At 35.3% G+C, this 25,327-nt stretch overlaps 1 protein-coding gene across 7 annotated transcripts in view; it reads right to left on the bottom strand.

The window, feature by feature from the left end:
- Positions 1–9,961: 9,961 nt before the first annotated feature.
- Positions 9,962–25,327, bottom strand: part of LOC110461538 (multiple epidermal growth factor-like domains protein 6) — a 71,937-nt gene continuing 56,571 nt past the window's right edge. For 6 of the 7 annotated variants that reach the window (XM_021515044.1, XM_021515045.1, XM_021515048.1 and 3 more), the window contains 9 exons: positions 23,530–23,665; positions 21,794–21,916; positions 20,307–20,406; positions 19,594–19,667; positions 18,796–18,921; positions 17,317–17,442; positions 15,648–15,802; positions 13,094–13,229; positions 9,962–11,675 (listed from right to left, as the gene is read on the bottom strand). In XM_021515044.1, coding sequence (XP_021370719.1) covers positions 11,604–11,675; positions 13,094–13,229; positions 15,648–15,802; positions 17,317–17,442; positions 18,796–18,921; positions 19,594–19,667; positions 20,307–20,406; positions 21,794–21,916; positions 23,530–23,665 — 1,048 coding nt within the window. In that variant the 3' untranslated portion in view covers positions 9,962–11,603. Of the gene's footprint in view, positions 11,676–13,093; positions 13,230–15,647; positions 15,803–17,316; positions 17,443–18,795; positions 18,922–19,593; positions 19,668–20,306; positions 20,407–21,793; positions 21,917–22,865; positions 22,947–23,529; positions 23,666–25,327 lie in introns of those variants that run through there. The other variant, XR_002464146.1, reaches the window with a different exon arrangement.

The following is a 25,327-nucleotide window of genomic DNA, read 5'->3' as shown; positions in this document are numbered from 1 at the left end:
TGGATATACCATAGAGCTCAATATTTCCAAAAAGGTACCGTATTTGACCGAAAATAAGCCCCTCTCGCAAATAAGCCCCCTCCCCACTTTGGCAAATGTCCTTGGAACAGGGTGGGTGCCTGCAATTTAGCACCCTTCCTAATTTTGTCTCCATCTCAAAAAAAATATGTGTATTTACACTATTCGTAAGAGAAATTCCATGCCCTTCATAAAACTATAACAAAATGGCAAACATATCCGTATTTGAAGAGTGTTTTTTGTTTTTAACTCTTTACTATCGGAATAGTGTATGGCCTAATGTGCACCGCATTGGGGTTAGTTCGGGCAGGATGTCTGATGAAAGTTCGGCTCACATTGGTACTCGCAATTAAACCTTCTCCCTACTTTTGGTCTATTTTTTTCACTATGGGTGGGGGCTTATTTGCGGTCAAATACGGTATAATACACAATGGTTTTCTACTGGTCCAAAACGCTCTATGGTTGTTTTAGTATAACCTGTGGTTAATACTCTCTCCTCAGTTACATATTTTATCCCTGCCCGTTATTAGTACTACTATTTGTGGAAACATCTAGGAGACCAAGAGTGTCACTCCACGTTATAACCATGCTGTACATGTGCCTACCTTTTAGATATCCGACAAGCAATAACATCCTGTGTGAAAACAATTCTAATTTCAATTATTTCCATGAGAACGGTTCAATTCACATTGTTGACTTCACACCTGGACACGTGTTTTGCAAGTAAAGCGTCTACACGACGAAGACTAATAGTTCATAATAAAAAAAAGTTTTGGGGTGAAGTTCTATGCACGTGAAAGGCCGATGATAAATATGAGATTTATTGGAGTATTTTCAGTAATTTACCTTTTATTTTGGATACAAACTTTTCGAAACGATGATATACGTAACAACCAGCTTGGCAGTATTTTAAAGTCTTCAGGTGAGTGCGTTTGGTTTTTGCTATATCGGTTGCCGATCAGGGTGCGCGGTGCATTGAATCGCAAGACGAACAGTTGTAGAATAATAACCGGTTTGACAGATAATGCACTTTTTATACCCAGCGAGACCCATACTCGTTACCAAGCAAGGACTAACTAAAATGTAGGCACTTCCTTAGTAACGATATATATAGCAGAAAGAGATTTCAAATTATGTAAATCTTAATTGAAAGCTTTTTATCTTGCACTATCAGCTTTAAGACCCTGACGATAGGTGATTGGTGAGTCTCATGTCTCGGTTAGTATTAATTAAGAATATTGTGTTTGGCCTCGCTACCACAGTTGGTACAATTTTCATAGTTTTTCGGTAATATTTAAAAATCCAAATCTTGTATCTGGAATGTTACTTGTTTCGTGACAAAGACTGCCCATAGTGGTTCGTTTTCAGATAAAGTTTTGATTCTAAGTAATTTATTAAACTAAAAATAGAACGCCGATTCCGGAGTGAGATTTCATTTGTTTTTCGGCCAAGTTTAGTACCCAAATTAGTACACCATATCACGGTCTATGGGCCATGTTTTAATTTTTACTAGTTGTTGTGCCAATTGTCATATATACACTTTTATATTATACGGTTATAAGGACCAGAAATCAACATTTAAACATGCCTATAATCTATCTCTTCAAAAACCTCTAAAATATCGTCGACATACGACATTTTCCTTGGTTTTCTGCCAGTTGACTTTGAAGTCATCGTGTACTCTTAAAATGTCGTTGAAAACAAAATTATTTGGCGGTAATGCTGACAAATAGCTCTATTGTTATACAGTACCATCAGAGCAAAATAAACAAATTTAGTATTATTGGAACCATTTTATGACCATGTACCAATTTTGGTAGCGTACCAATTGTGGTAGCATGACGTTAACATAAACTATGTCCAATTTGAAATCGTGTAGTATTACGATTTCCTTTGTTTTGATTTGTATCGTACCTTTTGTATCGTTCTGTCTCGTCCATTCGCACAATTCTATAAATAACTTCAACAACTTACGCATTTGTACATGTTTATTATAAGGCACAGCGGATGACCGTTATGAAAGTAAGAACATTGAACAGAAGTGTCTATGACACAGTCAGGTAATGTCAAAATTGCATTGGTGAACTGTAGGGGATTTGTTAAAAAGTAAAGAAGATCTGATGTTTCACACATTTCACTAATGATATAGAAAACGCATCATGTCAGAATGGGGATACACCTGTGTATTTAATTCAAACCAGTCAAAGGGGGGTCAGTATTATGTGTAACAATAATTTTGAATTTGAAATACACAAAATGATAAAAGGCGATAATGGAAATTTGCTTGCACTTTATATCACTATTGAAAAAAAGACTTACTCTGGTAACAGTGTGATGACTTCATAAAGATCAACGTCATAGTTACTCATCCTGTTTGTCAAGATGTGACATAGAGGTCCGGTGACATTTAATTCCTGACGAAGGGCTAAGCCCGAAAGCTTGGAAAAAGAGTGACTTATCATGTTTTTTTTAATATTATTGCGTTCCCTATATGAACATGTGTTTAAAGAAATTATTAATCCACATGCAAAACTAAAGCTTTTAAATTACATAGATTCATACAATTTAGTAGATTGCTTTAGGTTGAATCACCCAGACTCCAAACGATGGACATGGAGAAGAAGAAACAATGTAATGCAAGCAAGACTAAACTATTTTTTAATTTCTAAAAACATTTTAAACTTAACCAAAAATTATACATCAAAGCAGGATATAGGACCGACCACGCTCTGATCACACTAGAACTAAAATTTAACAACTTTGATATTGGTAAAGTAAACTTTATAAATGACCTAACAGATATTGAAACTCCATATCTTATAGATGACCAACTTTTATAAATTTTACTGCAGGAAATCCGAGGTGTAACTATATATCATGCTTCACACAAGAAAACGACAAGAAACAAGAAACAATAAGAACTTATAACAGAAATAAACACTACTAAAACAAGAGGCCCATGGGCCTTAACGGTCACCTGAGTTCTGATATATTTATACAGAGAGTTGATATTTGTTTTTAAAAAATGAACAGAAATATTATCCAAAGTGACAAAAAACAATAAAACCACCTTATTCAATATCCAGCATCCATATTTAAGACTGAAAAGTATTTGAAACTAGCACCACTGATTCTAAACAAGGAAAATGAAGAAATTTTAGCACACTGACTCCTTTGGGCCCAACCCTACAGTCCTTGGGGGTAGGGCTGGCTCACAATTTTCAAAGTATCAAACTGTCAACTCAGGGTTATAATTCCAATAAAGTTATCAACATGTTATATCCAAATTATCATTTGCCAATATACACCATAATAAATTTTGCCCCCCAGGGGTAAACGTGATACCCTAGTGTCATACAACTTACAATTTTGGTAGAGCACCTTAAAACCCTTCAATCTATGAAGAGTATTTGATTCTACCATATCTGGGTCTTGAGAAGAAGATTTTTGAAATTTCAGTCAATTCGACCCTTTTTGGCCCCACCCGTCAGCCCCCTGGAGTCAGTCAGGGCTGATATGTGCATATCATCAAACTGCTTTCCAATACTGATAATGCTTACCCAAATTGAATTAGTTCCAATGAAAATTAAACAAATGTTGGTCCAAAATGGGATTTCCCTATTTAAGCTATAGTAAAGTTTACTCCCTCCCTAGGGGGAAACGTGAGACCCCAGGGTCATGAAAATCACAATGTTGGTAAAGCACCTTTAGACCCGTCCATCTATGAAGAGTATTTGATTCTACCATATCTGGATCTTGAGAAGAAGATTTTTGAATTTTTAGTCAATCCGACCCTTCTTGGTCCCGCTACTCATGCCCTTTGGGACTGGGGACCATATAATTCACAATTTTGGTTGACCTTTGGCCATTTAAGGTTTCATTGAAATTGGGTCAGGGGTTTCGGAGAAGAAGTCGAAAATATAAATTGTTTACCGACGCACGACGGACGACGGACGACGCACGCAATAGGTCACTTATTTCAACAAATTTTATTTCATTTAGAAAAAGGATTGAACAACAGGCAGAGCCTATATTAGTTCTCTCCTAAAGGTAACAATGAGTATATAAATATATATTTATATATAATATAGTAATATTTAAGAGTTATAATATATGAAATAGTGTATTCAATATGTTTTCTAAAATTACATTTTTTTTAGAGCCTCGAATCCCGCATCCATGACAGGATTCCCTTAACTCATGGGATACAGACCAAAAATGTCCACAGTGGCTTATCAGCCACTGGTCATCCAGCCATGGGTGAGGATGATACACAATGTTTATTATGGAGAAGCACAGTCGTAACTGATGGTTTTCATATCTAAGAGACATAATATCAAATCAGAAACATATAATGTATTACATATGTGGAAATCTATGTGTAGCTCTGACAAACTCAGCGGTACATTCAAATATATTTATATTGGTTTGTTCATCACAATCACCACAGCCAGATATAAGTACATCCAGAGTGTAGTGATTGTGATGAACATCAAAAAAATTATCCTTGAGGGTTTTTCGTGGTTCATCATACTTGTTACAAATGAGAAAATAATGATGTACTGGTTCATGAACATTACCACAGGTACAAGTTGGTGATTCAGTAAGATGATCTCTGTGTAGATCAAAATCTTAAAAGTTGTTTAAATTGATAAAGTGATGTGATGTTAGTCAGGTAAACCTTGCTGCAAGTTCATTAAAATCTAAGTGTAGACGGAATAAAGCTTTTGGCATAAGTATTTGTTCTGCACACAGGAATTGTAAAGATTCTTTCATTTCTTAAGGTATGAGTTCATATTGTCGAAAAAGGGTTCAATTAATTCAGTTAAATAAGTGGGGGCAGTTCCTGAAAGAATTTTGTATAGAAGAATAAGTCTGTGTTTTCCCGTCTTACAGCAAGGGTGTCCCAACCAAGTTCATAATACAGTTTATAGTGTGAGGTTCATTTACGCAGTCCTGTAATTAGTCAAGTAAAGTTGCCTCATGCTGAGTTCAATTATCAAAAATGATATCACCATATTCTTGTTTAGGTCTAATATAAGCGGTATATATAGTGATTAGTGTTTTACGACTCATTTTATAATTTACAGATTTCAATAAATATATACGTTTATACGCTTTATTATAAACAAAGTTGATATGGTGATGCCACTTATAGTCTCAGGTGACCTAAAAAGCACTCCCTTAAATATCAACTCACTTCACAACAAGCAGATAGAATTAAAAAACATAAGAAAAGATAAGATGAAAAAGTATACAAAAAGATCAAAGGTCCAATGGATTGAAGATGGTGAAAAAGTGGCAAAATACTTCTGTGGTTTAGAATCCAAAAAGAGATACAAATAAAACAGTTTAGTGGATATAAAAGATAATGGAGATTATGTTGTTAAACAAAAAGAAATATTAAAGAAAATTGAACTGTGTTATATAAATCTATATAATTGTCACTCAGAAAACCTTGAGCAAATAAATTTAGACGAATACTTAAAATATTTCAATTTTACTGTGTTAGAAAATTCTCAACACATATACCTTAAAGGAAAACTTACAGAATCCAAATTGTTTAAAGCTCTAAAAAAAAAGAAGAAAAATGACAAATCACCTGGGTCTGATGGCTACGCAGCAGAATTTTCCCATTCTTTTGGCAAAACTTTTTTTTCTTTCAAATTAATAAACTTTTCAATAACTCAGAGACAGTGACTTAGCACATGCATCACTAAGGGTGAAAAGCCCAGACAATATTTAAAGAATTGGCGACCTATAACACTATAAAATGTAAAATACAAACTAGCATCTGCATGTATAGCCAACAGATTGAAAAAAGTACATGACTTAATAATATCAGAAACTCAAATAGGTTTTCTAAATGGTAGATACATTGTATATAGGTGAAAACACCAGACTATTATATGATTTAATGCATTTTACGAAGGAAAACAATATTCCTTGACTTTTGATCCTTGTTGATTTTGATAAAGCTTTTGACTCTGTTTCATGGTCTTTCATACATGAAGTACTCAGATTTTTTAAATTTTGGAGACAGCATTTTAAATTGGATCAAAACTTTTACTAGTCACACCTCATCTGCAGTAATACAAAATGGCTTTCTATTAAACTTAACCCCGATCAAAAGAGGCTGTCGTCAAGGGAACCTGGATTTATCTTATTTTTTCTTACTTGTGGCTGAAATCTTGGCTTTTCTGGTAGAAATAATAACAAGAGGCCCAGGGGCCTTAATAGCTCACCTGGTATTTTATTTTTGAATTTAAAACCTGTTGAGTACCATTCAGGTGTATCAAAGGAGTACAAGAAACAAAGTTGCAAGAAGAACTACATATAAATCTGTTTTAGTGGGAAAGACAACAAGAAAATGAGTTTCCATGTTATGTTCCAATTTTCCTCTATTTCCCCTGGGCCCAAAGATTCTCTAGAACAAGTTTGGTTAGGTTAAAATCCCTTCAACGGTACAGAAGGAGAAGGGACTTAAATGTTTTCCTCTATTTCCCCTAATGGGCCCCACTCATCTGCCCCAAAGAAGGGGGTCCACACACCTCAGTTTAAATTGATTCTTTTGTCCCTAAGCATGCTTCAGACTACATTTGCTTTAAATCCCTTCACTTGTATAGTGGGAGAAAAACAATCCTCTATTTCCCCTATTGGACCCCGCCTCTATGCTCCCAGAGGGGTCACACCCTCCGTTTATACAAACTTGAGTCTCCTTTGTCCAAAGATACTCTCGAACAAATTTGGTCAAAATCCTTTTATTGATTGAGAAGAAGAATTTTAAAAATTTACCTATTTTCCACTTATTTGGCCTCGCCCCTCTGGCCCCAGGGGGACCATACCCTCCGTTTATACAAACCTGAGAACCCTTAGGCCAATGATGCTCCAGACCCAGACCAAATTTGGTCAAAATCCCTTCATCGGTACAAAAGGAAAAGGATCTTTGATGTTTTCTTCTATTTCCCCTAATGGGCCCCACCCATCTGCCCCTAGAAGGGGGACCACACACCCCAGTTTATCCAAAATTGATTATTTTGTCCCTAATCATGCTTCAGACTGCATTTGCTTTAATTCCCTTCACTTGTATAGCAGGAGAAAAAAAATCCTCTATTTCCCCTATTGGGCCCCGCCCCTCCGCCCTCAGAGGGACCACACCCTCCGTTTATACAAATTTGAGTCTCTTTTGTCCAAAGATGATCTAGGACAAATTGGGTCCAAATTCCAATATTGGTTGAGAAGGAGAAGATTATTAAAGATTTATCTTTTTTTCCCCTATTTGGCCCCGCCCCTTTGTCCTCAGGGGGAGCATACCCTCCATTTATACAAAACTGAGAACCCTTTGGCCAATGATGCTCCAGACCAAATTTTGTCAAAATCCTCTGAGCCGCTCAGGACTAGTTGCGTTTTAAAGGAAAAAGTTGACGGACGACGGACACCGGACGACGGACGACCGACGCTGCGACATGGGATAAGCTCACTTGGCCCTTCGGGGCAGGTGAGCTAAAAACATAAATGGCATACATGTAAATAAAAAAGTACACAAACTCTCACAGTTCACCGATGACACAAGTTTCATTCTAGACGGTTATGAGAAATCATTCAATGAGACTTTGGAAACTTTAGAAAAATATGCTTTAATATCAGGTCTGAAAGTTAACACAGACAAAACCCCAGTTATATGGATAGGCTCCATAAATTCAGTGCAGATGTTCATCACTATCGATTGAAACTAAAAAGGAATGTCACAACTTTCGATTAATTGGGAATACATTTTTCTGTTGAATTAGACAAAATTACAGACCTTAACTACAAAAAACAAAACAAATGAGATAGAATTAATGTTAAAATAATGGTCTAGAAGAAATATCACTCGTATAGAAATAATGGTAGTGCTAAAATCTCTCATTATCCCCAAAATAACACATCTGTTCATTGCAATACCTTACCCGAGCAAAAACACATTCATTTTTCAAATTCATATGACAATGAAACACAGCAAAAATGAAAAGGAGGATTAAAAATTATTGACTTAGATAAATTTATTACTTGCCTTAAATTAACTTGGATTAGACAGCTTCTCACAACAAAAACAAAAGAATGAAGTAATTTATATAAAGCAGAAATAACTTACACACACAATATATCACAATTCAATGTAGACCACTTAAAACTTAATAAACCAACCAATTGATTCTGGAAAGACGTTCTTGAAGCATGGGTAACCATCACAGAAAACAATCCTTCCAAAACACTAACAAACTTTCAAGAATCAACATTATGGTATAACCCAAATATTTTGATAAATATTTCCTCTTTCTTCTATAAAGACATGCATGTCAAAGGTGTAAAATTTGTAAAATGACATACTGCAAAATGATAACACTTTTCTCTCATTTGAAGAATTCAAACAGAAATACACAATACACTCACACAACTTGCTCCAGTATAGAAGCATCTGTGAATTAATAAAACAATCTGCGCAGACTCTGAGTATAGATTTAACAAAATCAGAAAACAACCACCCCAGACCCTTCATTCCATTTCACCTACAAATAATATTAAAATCCATCAAAGGAAATAAAGACATGTACACCACGAATAAACAAAATACAAGTCAAAATACAGCAGAACAAAAATGGAATTCAGATTGTATATTTAGTGCAATATAATTAAAATTAAATTAAATTTGGGTCACAGGAGATACTAATAAAACAAAACCAATTGTCATCATCATCACAAACACGAAATACGAATGATATATAATGGAAAAAAGAAAATCTCTCAATAATAGGATTGCAGGAATACCTAACTCAAATATTTACACACGAAATGACCTTGTCACAAAAAATATGCAAATCCAAAAATTCAATAAAACTTGGAATGAGTGGAACATATATATTTACTTAAGCTCCAAAAAACATATTTGAAAACCAAAGACAAGTGATTGAACCTCAAATGGTTGGTCACCCATAAACCCTTATGAGTTACACTTATTAAATACTGTTGTCTTTTTTATATGAATGTATAGCCCTTCATACACATAAATATATACATATAAATGATATAGTGATAAAAGGGCACAATGTACACTGTTGCGATATGTCAACCCCTAAAACATTGATCTCCCTAGATTTGATGAGTTACATGTATGCATTTGTTGTGTATAGTACAAGTCTACATATATATGTGAATATATGTATATTAAAAGCTCTGTATACGAGTATACATGCGTAAAAGTGTGTATGTATAGCAGTGTTGTTTTCCTCTGTTATTATGTCAAATTGTACAAGTATAACATATGACAATGCCAAATTGTATACTTTGTAACTATGATGTATCACAATGTCAAATTGTATACTGTATAACTATAAAATACATAGCACAAAGCCAAATTGTGTACTGTATAAGTGTAATGTATCACAATTCAAAATTGTATACTGTATAAGTATAACATCTCACCATTCAAAATTGTATAATGTATTACTATAACATATAACCAGGCCAAATTATATTCCGTATACCTTTAACATATCACAATGCCAAATGATATACTGTACACGTATAACATCTCACACAGTATATAAAAGTATATACTGTATAACAATAATGTATCGCAATGTTAAATTGTATATAGTGTATACCTTTAATGACTAATGTGTGTACATCGTACGGACGTATGTGTGTGTGTATGAGTGTATGCATGTGCGTGGGTATGTATGTATATATGTGCGTACATCCGTACGTGCGTGCATGTGGAAATGTGTATGTGCGTGTGTATGTTAAATATGTATGTATGTATGTATGTATGTATGTATGAATGTATGCTATGTATGTATGATGTATATATATGTTAAGTATGTGAATGCATGCATGCATGCACGTTTTTTTGTGTTTGTGTTCGTGTACACATGTTTCTGTATTACGATGTATTTGTATTACGATGTATTTGTGTTCGTGTACACATGTTTCTGTATTACGATGTATTTGTTTTACGATATATTTGTGTTCGTGTACACATGTTTCTGTATTACGATGTATTTGTATTTTTATGTATTTGTATTACGATCTATTTGTATTACTATGAAAGTTTCATGTCATGTCGGTGGAACCACTCATCCACTTTCTTACGCGACCTCGACTTGGTTTTAGAGATCTGGAGATATTTGTTTTTTTCGTTTGTTCATTAGCAAATCTTCAAATTTTGCATACAAAAATAAATGCAGGTAATCCCAGTCAATAAGGAAACAAGTTCATGGCTGGCGTGTTTACATCTGCAATATGAAGGAGATTTTTGGAAGACTGCTGAACGTGCATGGCCTCTCGTCAAAGGATATTATTAACCAATGAAAAGTGTAATTTCATCTCAGAAGTGGTAGAATACTTTATAGATCATTATCTTCCTGCTTTTTATAAGTTAACGTAATATGTTAAACCCTACAGCGTACACAGTAATAATATATATAAAATGAAAAACGGCTAGCTACAAAAATTATACAATGATATAGCATCTCGCGGTTGTCTCTATGGCAATGAATGCTAAAAATAAGACAATGCTATTCTATGTAAATCATTACACGCGAGTTCTTGCTAACAAAATAACAAGGGATTACTATAGACTATTTCACCGTAGTTCAAAACATGTCTATATTTACAAATTGATATCTTCATTAACTTCTACCATATGAAGAAATAGGCACATCGTGACCAGTATATATATCTAACCCCGTATAAGAACAATCCGAGTCACAGTTTATTTCGTTCGTAACCAGTACAATGTATATTGGACAGGTGTCATTAGAGTCCGGAACGTTACACGTCTTGGGATTCATTTAAGACAGGTAAGGTCCTTGGCGGGTTCGGTTGAGACAGGTTTGATCTCGATGATGCTCGACAATGCTCGATGATCGTTTCTGGTGACAATCAGTAAAGCATGTTTCTTCAACCAAGTCTAATGGTGTTGATATGCCGCTCTACGTATTTCTATCCCGCCTTGTCGTGTTTCTATAACGAATAACGGTGTGTCAACCCTGCCTTGTGTGCTTTTATCCCGCAATATGGTGTATGTATATAGCCCTCTGGTGTTTCTATCCGGTCTAGCGGCGTTTCACTCCGCCTTATAGTGTGTCTATCCCGCCCTTTCTTACATAGTTTTATCCTATCCTATGGATTTTCTCACACTTATTGGTGTTTTAGTGCCGCCTGATGATAGTTTTGTCTATCCCGCATGATGGTGATTCTATCTAGCATAATTGTATTTCAATGTGATTGAACCTCGCTTATTGGTTCTTTTTGTCCCGACATTTCAGAATTTGTTTTAAACAGTTTTTGTAGTTTTTATAACAACGGTTACATATAACAACCTCCAATAGCGGTGTACACGAATAGCAACTTCAGGCTTGATAAGGACATATATGCTTTGTCCGGCTTGCGTTTCTATGGTCACTGATGCTGTATCATTATATCTTCCCGTATATTCATTTTTGGCTTTAGATAACTAGTTCAGTAAGTAGAGTCGGCTTGACCACTATATCTGTTAGGTATCGCACACCATTATCTGTTATAACTCTAGAATGATAGATGTATCATACATTTCCATAGTCACTGATGGTTTCACAATGCGCAGCCACGGCTCGATAACACAGTTCGTAGTCATGCTGAAAAAAAATAGAAATAACATTCTATCATAATTATGCTAAGTATTTCAGCAACATAATTTCTTACATTTCACATTGAAAAACAAATATGCATAACTCATTACGAATCAAAATGGAATAAAATTCGAATACAATCCTATCCAAAGGTGTAAATTTGTAACGTTATGAAGAGTTTTATATCCGTCGTTCCCCTGACATTTTCTACAAATTGTAATAAATTCTTTAGAATGGATTTCCAAACTTTTGAACATGAGTAATACTGATGGGTGTCAGGTGGATAAAATGGCTATACGGTGCAGTTAAAATGTGAACCTTTTTTTCTTTCTTTCTGCCTCGACTAACTACTAATGTTTAAGTATGTGCTCCATTACATCGTATTTCTAGTGATTAATCTACGTCACAATGTGGTTGACTCTGCTGGTTGACTGTCAGTCTCGAAGATTAACCGTAACTTACTTTACTACTTGAATTTATTCTATCTGTCAGCTTTAAAGTTACATTGTATGTAGTTGATTTGGAGTTGAATGTATGGCTTCTCTTCCGAATAAAATATTCTAGTTGTTTCCGTCGATTGATGCTTTTTTCAGCCATACATCATATATTGTTTGATGTTACATCCTACATTCTAATACGGGTACACATAATGAACGATCGGAATATCCCATGAAGCTTAACTATGACGCCTCAAAATATGCATATTCACTGACTTATATAGATAGGCCGCCACCTGGTCTTTCCGTCATCTGGGAACTGAGAGAGACGGGATCTCGGAGACTCTTGAATCACATAACAGTAAAGTATGAAACTATGAAAAATCATTTCTATGTTATGTTTTTGAATATTTGTTTGATTAAATAGCTTATCAGGACAGGTAAATATGTAACACCATTTGCTTATTTCTTCAATTTCACTTAAGATATCAATACTGAGCAATTTATTGATCACGTTGATATTATCACCCTCTTGCCACAAGGATATCAATGATATCTGCATCAGCCGCATTCCCTCCATGCCTAATCCTAACACCCTTACACTTAAAAACTACCTAGAACGGTTTACTTCCAAGCTGTATGATAAACGTAACGTTTTCGATTTCCAATGGTTAGCTTTCCCTTTCTGATAGCAACATCACTGCATTTTTAACCAACGATGTCGCAACGGAAAATGTATTTAAAAACTTGGTCGGAACATCATGAACTCCATGAAAGTAACACCTGCTGACATTGATGCCATTACTCTTTCATCATGTCCCTATAACAGATATGGCTTTCAGACTTAAATATATACGCTATATTTGAATTTAGATGTATGTCATGTTAATGTACCATACATTTTGTATTGCTTATCTGTGTCATCTAAGAGAGTAATATGCGCAATTCAGACTCCATACACTACTATAAATCTGCCAATTAACTTACAAGTGTGCGAATGAAGGATGGTCTCCGATACTGTAGTTGTCGAATCGTCAGGAAAACGTTAGCAGTGCGGTTCATGTTCAAACACTCGGCTGCATTTGAAACGGCACAAAACACACCGCATCTGTCAGAGCCGTTTCTGAGAAAATTAAAAACAAAGCGAAACTTTTTAGAGCCGAAGCAGCAACATAGAATAATGTTAATCGATGGAGTATTTGAATAGGGTTTAATCCTGGCATTTTTTTTTATTATCTATCAAAATATCTTTGTTGTGGTAATAGCATTACTTGATACAAAACGTTGGTAAGTCTGAGATAAACATTCCTTCAAATTTTAAGCATGGCAATATGACATCACATTATCATAAAGCCCTGTCCTTTCAAAACATTACATGGTACAGAGTAACTCAAAGCAATCGATAATCCTCCCAGTTAGATGTTTCTGCAAATAGTTTCCCCTTAAACCTTTACTGCGCTGTTAAAAATGGGGGCGTTCGTTGTGATATTTCTGTGTTCGTTCGATAAACCTGTTATCACTACACTGCTCAAAGCTAAACAGTTCTAGCTATACTAGTATTTGACAGTTTCACAATATTAACAAGCTCTGAACTTGACTGACATATTGTGCTATCTGTGTAAGACACTTGCAATCCATGTTAAATTCTAGATTACTTGTGACAGGCCCGGCTGATTTGTGATTGATGAACTACCACAGACAACTGTGACCGACCCTGCTGATTTGTGATAGATGAACTACCACAGACAACTATGACCGGCCCTGCTGATTAGTGATTGAAGAACTACCACAGACAACTGTGCCCGGCCCTGCTGATTAGTGATTGATGAACTACCACAAACACCTGTGACCGACCCTATTGATTAGTGATTGATGAACTACCACAGACAACTGTGACCGGCCCGGCTGATTTGTGATTGATGAACTACCACAGACAACTGTGACTAGCCCGGCTGATTTGTGATTGAGGAACTACCACAGACAACTGTGATCGGCCCGGCTGATTTGTGTTTGATGAACTACCACAGACAACTGTGACTAGCCCGGCTGATTTGTGATTGAGGAACTACCACATACAACTGTGACCGGCCCTGCTGATTTGTGATTGATGAACTACCACAGACATCTGTGACTAGCCCGGCTGATTTGTGATTGAGGAACTTCCACAGACAACTGTGATCGGCCCGGCTGATCTGTGTTTGATGAACTACCACAGACAACTGTGGCCGGCCCTGCTGATTTGTGATTGATGAACTACCACATACAACTGAGACCGGCACGGCTGATTAATGATTGATGAACTAACACAGACAACTGTGACCGGCCCGGCCGATTTGTGATTGGTGAATTGCCACAGACAACCGTGACAGGCACGGCTGATTAATGATTGATGAACTAACACAGACAACTGTGACCGGCCCGGCCGATTTGTGATTGGTGAATTGCCACAGACAACCGTGACAGGCACGGCTGATTAATGATTGATGAACTACCACAGACAACTGGGACCGGCCTTGCTGATTTGTGATTGATGTACTACCACATACAACTGTGACCGGCACGGATGATTAATGATTGATGAACTACCACAGACAACTGCGACCAGCCCGGCTGATTTGTGATTGATGAACTTACACAGACGACTGTGACCGGCCCGGCCGATTTGTGATTTATGAATTGCCACAGACAACCGTGACAGGCCCGGCTGATTTGTGATTGATGAACTTACACAGACGACTGTGACCGGCCCGGCCGATTTGTGATTGATGAATTGCCACAGACAGCCGTGACAGGCCCGTCTGATTTGTGATTGATGGACTAACACAGACAATTGTGACCGACCCTGCTGATTAGTGATTGATGAACTACCACAGACGACTGTGACCGGCCTTGCTGATTTGTGATTGATGAACTACCACATACAACTGAGACCGGCACGGCTGATTAATGATTGATGAACTACCACAGACAACTGTGACCGGCCCTGCTGATTAGTGATTGATGAACTACCACAGACAACTGTGACCGGCCTTGCTGATTTGTGATTGATGAACTACCACATACAACTGTGACCGGCACGGCTGATTAATGATTGATGAACTACCACAGACAACTGTGACCAGCCCGGCTGATTTGTGATTGATGAACTACCACAGACAACTGTGACCGGCCTTACTGATTTGTGATTGATGAACTACCACAGACAACTGTGACCAGCCCGGCTGATTAGTGGTTGATGAACTACCACAGACAACTTTGACCGGCCCTGCTTATTTGTGACAGAGAAACCTGCCTGCAGACAACTGTGACTAGCCCGGCTGATTTTTTCAGGCGGAAAAACATACCTATAGACCAATGTGACTGGTCTAGCTGACTTGAGAAAAGAACACTTATCTATAGACCATTGTTACAGGCCTGGTGGATTTGAGTCAGAAAACTAATCTACGGACAACTATTTCTTGCCCGGCTGATTTGAAACAGGAAAACTTACCTGCAGACAACTGTGACCGGTCCGGCGGATGTATGACAGGCAAATACTTACCTGCAGACAACTGTGACCGGCCCGGGGGATGTGTGACCGTACTGAGATGACTGGACAGCATAATTGGCTTTAATTATGGGAGAAACAGACTGGTCCTCCTCGTTGGGCCACCTCGTCACCTCAAACGAGCTTGTCAAGAAGCTATCAGGATGTCCCTACATAAAAATAAAAATTACAGATTCACAAATGTACGTCACCAGTTTTATTTTACCGTTTTGGGGATTTTATATCGACCACAGTATTGGTCGACATGGAAAGCAAACCGTCCTCCTTTGTTACAACGTTGTGATATGGTTTCAATCCTTGAAAATATTTTAATTTTTAATTTTTCATTCTGTATAGTCTCCTTTTTGCATTTTCGTTCATTTGTCAATGTTTTTTTGGACAAAGTAAGTATTTATGTATTATACCTTCCTGGTAAACCCTGAACTAACCCTGCGCCCTATCCTAGTTGAAACCACGTATTTCCCTGCGCAAAATCTTTCTTGCTTAACCAACTATACATATCACTGACTAAATATTTCTTGTTGAATAGCACATATTTCTGAATCGTATAAAAGTTCAATCAGCATATATAGCTTGCCTGATATCCCCCTACCCTGTATGTCGAGAAAAGAGTATACCTGCTGTTACCCACTGCATGTTGTAGGAAGCAACTAATGTGGGAGCCCTGTGTACATGGAGGGACGTAGTCCTTAAATGACCTTGCGTCACTTGTGTAAAACATCTCAAAGTTAAGGTAGCAGAATACAGTAGAAATGGCCCGCCTCTGATAAACAAGGGACATGTCGAGGAAATGTAAACACAGCGGATTTACCCTACACAACACATGTATACATGTACATATATTTGTAAACTGAATTACATTTACAATACGTATAAAGTACTGAGAAGTGTATAAACCTCTTTTTTCTATGTATTTCACTTGTGTGAAAACCATGGTTACCACATCAAAAATTACCAAAAAATGCCAAAAATTGCTATTTTTGACCCAATATTTGACCCCCGCAACTAGTATTTTTTTTCCTAAGCTCTGTCTGAAATTAAAGATTACCTACCTGGTTGCAGAATTATCTGGGTCCCAGTAAAGTTGTAAAACTTGATTTTTTTGCAATTTTGCGTCGTGTGCTGTTGTCAAAATGTTACCTCCTGTAAAGCTAGCTTTTCATGTGTACGCACCCTTTCGGATTATGGCCAAAATTTTATTCTCGAACCAAAAAAATCTTCTTTTTTCTTTATAAATGTGAAGCTCACATAGCTCACTTCATCATGCTTATACCAGTTTTAGTACAGTTTTATTTTTATATTTTTTTTCCATATCATTATACAGGGGTTTGCCATTTAACAAAAATATCACCCATGGCCACAACCCTCTACTGTATACTGCTACCTAAGGAAAATCTCAAGCAATGTATTGTCTATGGAAAATCTAAACCCAATAAAACCTAACCAAATATATATCCATTGCCATATCTTTTTAGATAAACGATACGTATACAGTATTTATGATTGAACAACACATCTCTGTACCAGCTCCTAGTTAAACTCACATATTTTTCTGGGCAAATATTTCCTGGTAGGCTCCATATATTCCTGCGCCCTATTATTGTTAAACCATGCATATCCCTGTGCCCTAACATTGAATCAACAGATATATCTTTGACCAAACCTTCCTGACTACAGCAATATTCTGCACTCGGACGTGTTCGTAGTTGTCTGAAGCCTCGGTCATCGGGACGTGCTGAACAGAAAACGACCGTGTTGCCACAAGAGGACGCGACTGAGATGGAAGTGTCTTAATAAAACAAACAAAAAACGGAAATATTTTCAACATTAGTCATCATAATACAATAGTTTTGACGTCACAAAGTACACAAGATTGGTGAACAAACTAGTGCAAAATTTTACTTTGGCCTGTTGAGACTTGGTTATAATATTTTGATCAATTGGTTTTCTTTCTTTTCTCTTAGAATAGTGTCGGATAAAAATAATTGATAGAAAGGTAATACATTTAATTTAGAGCATGTCAATATACGTTTCAAGTTCTTAGGTTTGCGTCTACTATGTAAAATAGCATGCTTATGACAAATGTTTCTCATACGCCTGCTACTTTGCTTTAACTCTCACATTTAGTCTTTATCACAGGAAACATATTGAAAGTAGAAACAAAGGGAACTAACTTTATATCAGTAGTATAACATTGAGCTTTAGAATATTGCTTAAGTTGACCAAGTCTAGCAATTGGAACTTGTTGCTCACTGACGATAGTGACAATACGTGAGGTAAGATTAAAAGGCATATGAACTTAAGTGTGCTTACTGTGGTTAGAGTAAATATTTAGAAAATTATGAACATCTGTAGCCTTACAATACAGATCCGTTGTAAAATTATTTGAACCAAGTTGAACTAAACCATCTAAGTAAGGTAAAGACGTCTCTCACACTCCATCGTTTAACATATCGAAGGATGTAAAAAATTCAAAAGGTTTTGAAAATCATTTAAATCCTTATCAGGAGGCCATATAACAAAACAATCTATATATTTTAGGTTTCGTTTTTCACCAGGATATCGAGCTATGCCAAGGATTTGTTGTACACGAGTTTTTATGGTCTACCCACATGAAGCCCTAAATCACCACAGCCCAAAATTCATCTAGCGTGTCGTCATTTGGAGTTTGGGTAGCGAGGAATGCTATTTCTGTCATACATGACTGGACATTCACACACACACACACATATATACATATATATCGTTTGGATAACTTGGAGTAAAGGATTAATTCGACTAATTATTTAACTTGTTGCATGGGAGTTGGGCTGTAACGCACCTCTCTATGTGACATATTGAGAATTGAGCTGTATAGTGACTGTATGATTAACATTATAGAGAGTTGAGTTTCATGTAAAATAAATCACAATATCATCACACAAAAAAGAGCGTAACACAAAAACAAACCTTGAAATTAAAAGATATATTTTAACAGTTTGATAATCTTGTTGATAGCTTGCTGGGGGTCTTCATGTGGGTGAACTATGAAAAGTCGTCTATACCAAATCCTTGGCATAGCTCGAAAACCTGATGATTCACGAAATCTAAGTATATAGAGATAAACGTTACTCAGAAACAACATCTTTGCCTTGAAATTTACCTTAGAGTCGGGATCCAGAATCAAGATTGCAGTGGACTGATAATCAAACACCATAGCCCAAAATTCATCTAGCGTATCGTCATTTGGCATTTGGGTAACGAGGAATGCTATTTCTGTCTTACATGACTGGAACAACAAAACTATTATATATAATCGAAAGCAACGTATTGATTGTTTAAGGAAGACGTATAACCACAGATAATTGTGTTATGAATTTAATACACGCTGTTATCGACACACCTAGCCAGGCCCGGATGCCTACAATTAAAATATTAAGACCGGTTTTACATGAACATTCTCCCAGAACAAAGATATTGCCCTTTTATAACAATAATTTGAAAACTTCAATGCGATTATATGTATTATAATGAAATTTCACTTGTATTATTTCATACTGTCTCGTCTGTTTTACCAGAATGATTTACTCTGGACTCTGCAATAAAACCTGTATATCTTTTACTGTCGCTACTATTTTACCAATATTTTATCAGCTGATCTCAGCAAGAAAACATGGCAGAAAACAATCTAATTAATAACCTTTCTAATTTTTACTTACGTTATTGGTGAAGGATGTAATAAAACAGTAATATGGAGTGACATGAACCTGAAAATGTGGTTATTTTTATTCGGTGCAATATAACCCTTTACAGAAAATTAATGTATCGAGTTGGTATGGGAAAAAAATAAAATATGCAGAAACTAGTTGATGTAAGGAAATATTAGATAATATTGTATCCTGTAATAAGTAACTGTCATTTATATCGATATTTTCTGGGCATCATTTAAGACTAGTCTTACCGGTATTATAACAGCATTGATGTAGTTGGTCCTATCAGGTGACTGGGACATCAGGTAGGGTCTATATCTGTTGGCTAGATATCCACAAACTTGTTACTCATCACTTTATCCATTCTAAATTATATATATCTCGGAAATTATACATTGACTGATCATCAATATAAACAACTATGTTTGCGTGTTCACGTGTTACCGTTGTTAACTTAGTTAGACGGTTATGTATGTTCAAGTATTACCGTAGTTAATTTGGGTGAAACAGTTGGAATGTGTGTTGCGGTGATACAATATTTACAGGTATGTGTGCTCTACTTTTGCTGTAATTACTGAAATGTACTTTTGCGTTCCAGGTTTACTGTAATTTGTACTAAAGTCTTATTAAATGTTATAAGTTGTTTTCTATATTTTATTACCATGGAGAATTTTCACTGCATTTACATTCTAGTGTTGTTTTGCTCCTTCTAAGTTAAGTTCATTTGTTTGGAAGAGAGATAGCTTGAATCTGTAAATAATTATTCCATACGCCGCAAAGAATAAATTCATCTTTCGTGTCTCGTGTTTCAAATAAAATAATCAAAAATCATGGTGTTTTTTTTTTTTACTTTGAAACAGTTTGAAAAAGATATAATACCTAAATCCGTTGAAATGGTTTATTGTTAAATTCACTTATTGGTTGAATTGATCTGGCGAGAAGTAAAAACAAGATGTCATATTACCTGGAATAATTTCGAGGTCTTTGTTCTTTGATATGTTTTCTTCGGACATTGCATCTGAGCTTTCCTTTAATGTAATGTTTGGTCGATACTTAGAGAGAGTCTGAAAAGAAAATTTAATGTAGAGTTTGGTCGATATTGAGAGTGTCTGAAACGAAAACTTAATGTAGTATTTGGTCAATACTCAGAAAGTGTCTTGAATAACAAGAGTCCCGGAGGCCTAATAATAATGTTCGCATTAAAACTAATATTGCGTGAATTGGACCAAGGAGAACAACACTCTTCCTTTACAGTAAGTTAAATTATCTGGCTCAAATGATGCTTTATATTAAATTTCGTTTACATATGATCAAATGTAAAGGAGGAGTATCCTTTGAAATTGAATCTCGTTTAACGTCGAGTCAGAGGAAGTACCATTCTTCCTTTATAGATACGATCCTCTATAAGTATAAACAGTTAAGGATATGGAATGTCAATCACTTCAACGTATAGACCATGTAATTAAACTTCCAGTGTCGGAGGCAGACCCTGAACTAATTTTGGAAATATAATTTTGTTCGTCTGTTCGTGTCAAGAAAGCACATTTATGTATACACGATAGGTATTTCTACCCTTTTTCAAGCTATGACCGAAATAATCAATACCGACAAGACCTTGTTGGCAAGCATGATTGCAAAGTTTAATGAATCTTTTCGATCTCGACCGCATTCATGGTATGACCCAGTTATGACCCAGGAGATAAATCTCGAGGGACGGAGCAAGACCTTGTGTCCAATTCAGTTAGCAAATGAGTATTCGTCCGTTCATCGTCAACATATATCGTGGGTTAAGTGCGAAAAGGGCATATCTATATACGAATGGAGACGTCCCTACTCGATCCTAACCTCGTTATATATTTATAAGTCCGGGTAGCAACTGTTTGATTGTACTTAACCCCATCGTCACTCAAGGTAAAATGGTCAAATGTCGCGGTTAACGAGTATATTTCACAACTTTTGAAGTGATAAGTTTTTATTCATGATATCTGACGAACCTCTTAACTCTTCAATTTCATATCTACGTCATACTATGGTTATATCAAGTTCGATACCCAACTAAAGTTTGGTGGTTATTGGTCAAGGTTCAAAGGTCAAGGGTACTATATATATATTCCAGCCTCCGCTCACTTGTTTTTATTGCAATACTTTTTCGGTAATGTTTTAACGTATTCAACGTGAATTAATTGACTTTCCTCCATTACTTAACTCTGGATGAGTGGACTTTGCAACAACTTTTACTTCATCATTTTAAATTTTGTAAAACCTCATCGTTAATGTTTTGACTCTTATAATGGAAGTTTTGTTTTTATTGTGTTAACAACATAAAATTTAATATTTTAACATTTTTGCAGTGAACTTACACTATATTTACACTGTATTTCATCGACTGGATAGATGTTTTAACTTGTTCCATGTTAAAAGCGGATGCTTCGATTTATTATAAAAATTTACCATAAATTCATCCTGAAGTCCTGACATGTTCTCAGAGTCGTCCTGAAATTCTTCTATTGTCAGTGTAAAATCGTCACAGATAAAGTGATCCAATAACACCTCGTGGACAGCAACGTACTGCTCCTAAAATACGAAAAATATTAGCTTCTGTATACTTATGAACTGCTCCTAAACTACGAAAAATATTAGCTTCTGTATACTTATGAGCTGCACCTAAAATACGAATAATATTAGTGTCTGCATACTTGACAACTGTTTCTAAAATACGTAACATATTATTACCTGCATACCTATCATACGTAAAATATTAGCTTCTGCATAAATATATACTGTTCCTAAAATACGTAAAATACTAACGTTACACTGTTCCTAAAATACGTAAAATACTAACGTTACACTGTTCCTAAAATACGCAAAATACTAGCGTTAAACTGTTCCTAAGTACGTAAAATACTAACGTTACACTGTTCCTAAAATACATAAAATACTAACGTATACACTGTTCCTAAAATGCGTAGAATACTAGCGTTACACTGTTCCTAAAATAAGTAGAATACTAACGTTACACTCTTCCTAAAATACGTAAAATACTAACGTATACGCTGTTCCTAAAATACGTAAAATACTAACGTATAAAATGTTCCTAAAATACGTAAAATACTGACGTATACACTGTTCCTAAAATGCGTAGAATACTAACGTTACACTTTTCCTAAAATAAGTAGAATACTAACGTTACACTCTTCCTAAAATACGTAAAATACTAACGTATAAAATGTTCCTAAAATATGTAAAATACTGACGTATACACTGTTCCTAAAATACGTCAAACATAAGGTTCTGCATATCTTTGTTCTGTTCCTAAAATAAGAATAAAAGTAGCTTATGCTTTTCTATGTACTGTTCCTTAAATATGCGATTTATCATATTATACAAAATGTTCAAGGAACTGATATTTTTTTCGGTGAGTTTGTTTATGACATCATATTGTTAATAATTTGTTTTATCTTACAGTTCCAAAAACAAAGAAATCATTTTACGTGTTATTTATTAAATATATTACATTTCTTACTTGCTTAGAGAGGACAAAGCCGAACACATAAACTTGGTTGCAGCCCGTTGCTATTGTAGGTGAAATATATCAAATGACATGCTGCATCGGAATTTGGAACAATAACAAGAAAAGAAACTAATATTAAAGTAATTATATAATTATTTAAACAATCGCCACGTCCGTCTTTTTTTGTTTTATATTAAATTCTATGTGTATATTATCTATGCATCAGTCATGAAATTATTTAGAGAAAACTTTGTAAATGGTTATATAAATAAATTGTCATTTACAGGTAGCATAGTAATTTGATTATTATTTCATTTCATCAAATTTTATTGACAAGATTTCATAGTCAATTGGATAGAATAAAAGGCAAAGCCTATATAAATGATAACCGTCAAATGGTCAAAGTGGAATAAACAATGAAACATAATATTTTAGACATGTTGGATATGAAAACATTTAACACAAAATAATTCATATCAACACAAGGCTAAGGGGAAGTAACTCATGAAGGAAACATCTCACACACCTCATATACACTTACACACAAATACAAGTACATGTACAAATTCATTAATTTCAGCATATATATACACTATCATAGACAGATATTGGCAGACTTAAACCAAATTTGATTATTATCAATATAAAATGGTCACATTTAAATAACATCAATTACCTTCGTTTGAATCATGTTCATTCGATTCTGTCTCATCAGTTTGGCGTAATCTAAAGGATCCACATTGCCTTGCAGTGTGCCGTAGTGAACCAGCGCATCGATAGCTATAAACGTCCCGGTCCGGCCGATTCCCGCACTGGACAGACAGAAAAATATGCGAATACACAAACTGAGTGACAGTCATTTTTCAATGATTTAATAAAATCCTAAAAGACGCCTAGAAACCACATACAGACTATCAATGTACAGTAGATAAATGTACAGTACGTACTATTAAAGTTAAATCTACATGGAAATTAATCATATATAATATACTTTATATTTATGTAGGAATATTTCATCATTGTATTTAAATGTAAGTAACTTATATAAACTTTAAAAAAATCATTGTACATGAAATGTTCCGATGAAAGAACAATTAACAATATCTACATTCATTATAATGACAATAACAAATAAGGATTTAGTCACGAAAAACTTTACTGAAAATAAATTATGATAGAAACACAATATATAAAGCGCATTGTTAGCGGTCAAGGAATATATGGGGTCTTATGCAAAAATTGTAACGATCTTGTTTTGGCTGATGAAGTTAGCAATCTTGATCATTATCTTTATACTATTTCACCACCCATCCTCATAATGATAAGTCCATTATCACGTGATAAACCGGAAGCACTGTCTATTTAAAGTCAACCGCATAAAAAATTAACCGTCATAAACAATTAATTATAAAATCTAAAAAACAAAATGCCAGAAAGAAAAGCATCAATGTTAGCGTAAAGATGCACATGGATCAGCTGATGGCAATACAATTCTTTAAACAATTTCAAAGATTTTACTGTTGACGGTATTCGTTCGCCCAAATTGTTTTTACAATGGATTAAAAAATCACTATAATTCAGTTGGAAGATATGTTAGTCAGTGGTTGAGTGAAATGTATAACGATGTAGAAACGTATTGTTTATATTTATGAAAGCACTACACTTGTACAGTGATATGTATTTAGCATGTGTAAGGTCTTGAGCATTAGATAAATCGTTGAAATATTCCTAAATAGAAAGTAGCAGACATACTTGGTTTTTGTTCAAGCAGGTTACACAAGTTTTGAACTACATATGTACAGAAAGTAATAAGCATATAGATTTCTGTACATGAATAGTTTGAATTTGGACTGGAGGCAGAGTCGGTGCCTTATAGGATTTATTTGTACACAAGAAGTCCAAACGGAGCGAACTCGGAGTGCACCTTGTGTAACTTATAGTCTACACACAACTTTATATAGTTGCTATCATCAATTATCTTATCGCTGTGCTTCATCTTGTCAACATTAATTAATATTATTATTATTATGTTTTGTCTTATCAAAATCATAACGGCCCTATCAATAATGTTATCAATATTTGTCGTCTTATCAATAGTCTCGATAATATGTGTTGTCTTGTGAACAATTTTATCGCTATGCTTTGTTTTATCTATGCAGTAAAGCCTTCTTATTCTGCCACCATTGGGCCAAGAGAAGTTTTGGTGTTATGCAGCGGTTTAGCGAAAAATTGAGGGAAACGATGGAGGAATTCCAAAGAAAACGGGATATGCAATTATGTTGGGGTTAAGCGTGGGGACAAATTGTACAAGGGACATTATATTGATGCTTTACTATGTTATATTGTCAACAATGTTATTTCAAGCTTGGCCATGTAAACATGGTAGTTTCGGTTAGATTTGTTTTGTTATATTTTTTAGATTTTGTCCTTTCTCAATCATATTGGTATTTACTGTAGACAAATATTTTGGATTA

Source organism: Mizuhopecten yessoensis, unplaced genomic scaffold (genome assembly GCF_002113885.1).
Source record: "Mizuhopecten yessoensis strain PY_sf001 unplaced genomic scaffold, ASM211388v2 scaffold10635, whole genome shotgun sequence".
In the NCBI taxonomy this organism is placed as follows: domain Eukaryota; kingdom Metazoa; phylum Mollusca; class Bivalvia; order Pectinida; family Pectinidae; genus Mizuhopecten; species Mizuhopecten yessoensis.
This window is presented reverse-complemented; position numbering and strand designations above follow the sequence as displayed.